At 31.4% G+C, this 5,056-nt stretch overlaps 1 protein-coding gene across 1 annotated transcript; it reads left to right on the top strand.

Annotated features, from left to right (window-relative positions):
* The first annotated feature begins 942 nt into the window (after window positions 1–942).
* LOC107960986 (clumping factor B) lies at window positions 943–1,251 on the top strand. Its single transcript, XM_016897229.1, has one exon. It carries the CDS (start codon window positions 943–945, stop codon window positions 1,249–1,251), a length of 309 nt encoding a protein of 102 aa, XP_016752718.1.
* Window positions 1,252–5,056: the final 3,805 nt, after the last annotated feature.

The following is a 5,056-nucleotide window of genomic DNA, read 5'->3' as shown; positions in this document are numbered from 1 at the left end:
TGACATACATGTGGCCGGTTACATTAGAAAGTTAACTATTATTAACTTTTCCTTGTGTTTTGGTCTAATTTGACAAAAAATAAATAAATGTAAAGATTAAAAAAGATGAAAATTTTAAATTGAGGATTAAAATATTTTTTTGTAAAGTTAAAGGATGAAATATGTCATTAAGTCAAAAAAAAGTATGACCAACAACTGCAAGATATGACCAACAACTGCAAGATATGTTTGTTTGTTTTTTTTACAAAGGGGCATAAAAGGTGATTCATTTAACTAAGAAATGTCATTAAGTAGAATGGAGTGAATACAGGACGGATAATCCAACCTAAACTTGAGCTCTTGCTCACAATTTAAATCAAGACGGCTAAAAAAAGTCTACCACCTTATTACCCGATTGAACTGAAATCTAAAAAATCAAATAAATTTAGTTTTGGACTCATTTAACAAATGTCTCAAAAATCCAACAAATCAAACTTGAGTTAACTGGGTGTGAAAGAGAATGATTTGAGAAGCATTAGGCTCTTGATAAAAAGAACAAAAGAAAAGGTAAAGAATATGGTGTAATGGGGAATTTCCCATTCTTTTAAATTGATCTCACCAACATCAATTACCAAATTACCTCTTTATTTCTCAACATTTATCTTTTAAAAAATCAAAAGTAAAATAAGGCTACACTTAAGTTTGGGGTATTGAAGATTGAGTTTTTTTCCGCAAATAAAACAAAAAAATCGGTCAACCAATTTGTTCATTTCCCTTGCATTAGCCAAATCTTTCTCGTCACCATCTATTTAGATCCCCTGCCTGTAGTTCTTTCATTTATATATATCTTCGACAAACTCCTGTTTTTCTTTTGAATCCTTTTGTTCTATATATGTGAATAAACTAAACCAAGGAAAAACAGATAAAATACGATCAAAAACCAAAAAAAAAAGGAATTAAGACATGGCTTGCCACATTATTGTTGTTGCCCTTTTTTTCATAGCTATTGTTGGGGCTTTTGCTGCTGATATATCACCGTCACAAGCCCCATCAAGAGCTACCAAGACTTTTGCTCCTTATGGGTCGCCATCTTCATCCTCCAATACTATCAGCGCTAGCCCAAGCGAGAGCCCTAGCCCAAGCGGGAGCCCTGAGAAAAGCAGCGAAGGACCGTCTGCTGACTCTCCCGATTCAGATTCTGATGAAGATACCGATGAAGATGAAGAAGCTGAAGGACCAGACTCTGATGAAGACAGTGACTACAATGCATAATTCAATTCAATGATGCTTATTAAAGCTTCAACATTATTTCTGCATTTGCATAAATCACAGTCTTTGTAGTAGTTTCCAAAGTACTTTTCCTTGTTTCGGTGTTAAACCTAAAACCATTTACTTGTTTCTCTTCTGTTTTCGTGGAGTCACGTCCAAGCAATTAAATCTAATATGTACTATATTAGAATTTTCTTCAATGCATGGAATGTTTAGTTAACTAGCTAAATTCTTTGTCCGACCATTCGCCAACTATTTGCCACGTGTATAGATAAATATTAAATAAATTCTAAATTAATCGGATGTTGGTTTTCTTTAAAAATAGTTTAAGTTTGAACAGTAGTACAAAGAATATTTTATTATACAACTGATACTAGTGTTTATTATTTTAGCTTAAAATAAATATTTTAGAACCTCGTGTGATGGTTTGATAGTCAAGAGTGTTCATCGTCCTATGTATAATTTAAGTTCAAGTCGTGGTAATCATGTTTGTTCTTCAAACTTTACTTTTTATTATTATAATTCACCAAAAAAAAATTATTTGATTGAAAAGTGAGAAAATTCCGATGAGCAGTATTAAACCTCAAAATGTTGTAAATTAAATGGATGTCATAACCCCCTTTAAGCATATTAAAGTAATGAGATAAAAATCTTTACTTAATTTATAATCAGGAGATTATTAAATAGAGTAATTAAGAAACTTTAATTCATTAAATGTAATACATTTATTAATTGAATGTAAAGGAGCTTATAAATAGCACCTTGTAAGTAAAATAATAAAATTCTCTCGTATTTTCATCCTCTTTTATTTGTTGTTTTACTATTTTCTATAACACGTTATCAGCATGAGCTTCTACAAGTTCATAGTGAAGTTCACGTCATTTCGACTTTATATAATTTGCCCGTATAACTCCCGTTAAACTATATACGGTATACGTATTTTCATAATTCTTTTATTTTATTTTCTAGATGAAATATTTGCTTTGGGTAACATTTGCACATTTATTTTTACAACTAAAATCTAATAATGATAATTATATATACATATTTTTTTATTTAAAGAAATTTCAATTAATTTAATTTGTGTTAAGTTATTATTATGACTATTCCTCTTTATGCCAATATTTGACATATATATTATTATTTAGCAAATTTGGTATATATAATTGAATTATTTTACGATTGAGAATACTTATTAATTTACTAATATTTTTTTTTATTTTGATTCAAGTGATTATAATGTCAAATCTTGCCAAACTTGAATTTGCGGCCTTAGACATCTCAGGCAAGAACTATTTGTCATGGGTGTTAGATGCTGAAATTCACCTAGATGCTAAAGGTTTAGGAAATACTATATTAGCAGATAAAGAAGCATCTAATGAAGACAAGGCAAAAGCAATGATTTTCATCTGTCATCATCTGCATGAAGGATTAAAAGTGGAATATCTCACTGTGAAAGACCCTCTTGAGTTGTGGAAAAATTTGAAAGAACGATTTGACCATCAGAAAACTGTGATACTCCCTAAAGCTCGTTATGATTGGATGCACTTACGGTTGCAAGATTTTAAGACTGTAAGTGAATACAATTCAGAACTTTTCAAAATTAGTTCTCAACTAAAATTAGTTGGAGAAAACATAATTGATGAGGACTTGTTAGAGAAAACATTTTCAACCTTTCACGCTACTAATGTGCTCCTGCAGCAGCAATACCGTGAAAAAGGTTTTAAAAGGTATTCTGAATTGATTTCATGCCTTTTGGTGGCTGAACAAAATAATGAGCTATTGATGAAAAATCATGGAATTCGTCCCACTGGTTCTGCACCATTCCCTGAAGTGAATGTAGCAGTACACAATAATTATGAAAATAGAAAATATAGAAGTCGCGGCCGTGGTCATGGACGTAGTGGGGGACGTGGTCGAGGACGTATTAGTAATCGTTATCATGGTGGTCATAACAATGATACTTCTAACCACCAGAAAAAGAATAACAATGAAAGACAAGAAAGAAGTGGTCAAAATAATCCTTCAAAGATTGTTGAGAATATATGCTACCGATGTGGTATGAAGGGGCATTGGTCACGTACCTGTCGTACGTCTGAGCATTTAGTGAAACTTTATCAAGCATCCGTTAAAAGGAAGGGAAAGCATATGGAGACAAATTTTATATCCCAAAATGATGAAATAGAGGCAAAAGATGAAGATATTCACTATAATAATAAAACTAACCATGCCTACGAGGATGATAAATTTAATGACCTTAATAATATAACTCACTTAGATGTGGCAGATTTCTTTGAGAATTATTAGAAAAATTAATGTTATTTTGACATTTTTTTAAGTATATTTTGTTTTCTTGCATAAAAAATAATTTATATATTTAATAAATATTTGTAATGTTTCTCATATTATACTTTGTTTGTTTTTATGAAAATATGAATATTCAACAAAATTTCGATAGACCCAAAATCAATGAAGACATGTGTCATATTCAACAAAATTTCGATAGACCCAAAATCAATGAAGACATGTGTCTTGTAGATAGTGCTACAACACATACGATACTCAAAGATAAAAAATATTTTTCTCATTTGACAATGAGTAATGCCCATGTTAATACAATATCGGGTAGTTCAAAACTTATTGAAGGCTCTGGAAGAGCTATTATATTATTACCTAAAGGTACAAAATTTATCATTGATGATACTTTATATTCCACCAAGTCTCAAAGAAATTTATTGAGTTTTAAAGATATTCGTCTTAATGGATATCATATTGAGACTATGAATGAGAAAAATGTTGAATATCTATATATTACAAATGTTGAATATGGAAAGAAATATATTTTGGAAAGGCTACCTGTTTTTTCATCAGGTTTATATTATGCACATATTAGTGCAATTGAATCATATGTTACTACAAACCAGAAGTTTGTAGAACCACATACTTTTACTATTTGGCATGACCGATTAGGCCATCCCGGATCTATTATGATGCGAAAAATCATCAAGAATTCAATTAGACACCCATTAAAGAACCAAAAGATTCTTGAATTCAAGGATTTATCTTGTGTCGCTTGTTCTCAAGGAAAATTGATTATTAGACCATCACCAGCTAAGGTTGGGATTGAATCTCCAACATTTTTAGAACGTATTCAAGGTGATATATATGGGCCCATTCATCCACCATGTGGACCATTCAGATATTTTATGGTATTAATAGATGTATCTAGTAGGTGGTCACATGTATGCTTATTATCGACTCGCAACCTGACGTTTGTTACTCAAATGATTTATGTAATCAAAACTATTCGTCTTGATAATGCTGGTGAGTTTACATCCCAAGCTTTTAATGATTATTGTATGTCAATTGGGATAAAAGTTGAACATCCTGTAGCTCATGTTCATACACAAAATGGTTTAGCTGAATCATTTATCAAACGCCTCCAACTAATAGCTCAGCCATTACTTATGAGAACAAAACTCCCTGTTACAGCTTGGGGATATGCTATTTTGCATGCAGCAGCACTTGTGCGCTTAAGGCCAACAAGTTATAATAAGTACTCCTCATTACAATTGGATTTTGGTCAGGAGCCAAATATTTCCCATCTTAGAATTTTTGGATGTGCAGTATATGTTCCAATTGCTCCACCACAATGCACAAAGATGGGTTCTCAAAGGAGGTTGGGAATATATGTTGGTTATGAATCTCCTTCTATAATTAAATATGTTGAACCATTAACTGGAGATTTATTTACTACAAAATTTATTGATTGTCATTTTGATGAGACAACATTCCCAACATTAGGGGG

The sequence above is a fragment of the Gossypium hirsutum genome, chromosome A05 (assembly GCF_007990345.1).
Source record: "Gossypium hirsutum isolate 1008001.06 chromosome A05, Gossypium_hirsutum_v2.1, whole genome shotgun sequence".
Lineage (NCBI taxonomy): Eukaryota > Viridiplantae > Streptophyta > Magnoliopsida > Malvales > Malvaceae > Gossypium > Gossypium hirsutum.
Note: the sequence above shows the minus strand (reverse complement) of the source record. Positions and strands in the feature narration are given on the sequence as shown.

Bases quoted from the DNA above. Each gene is read 5' to 3' on its own strand.
- LOC107960986 (XM_016897229.1), top strand. From the start codon at position 943: ATGGCTTGCCACATTATTGTTGTTGCCCTTTTTTTCATAGCTATTGTT.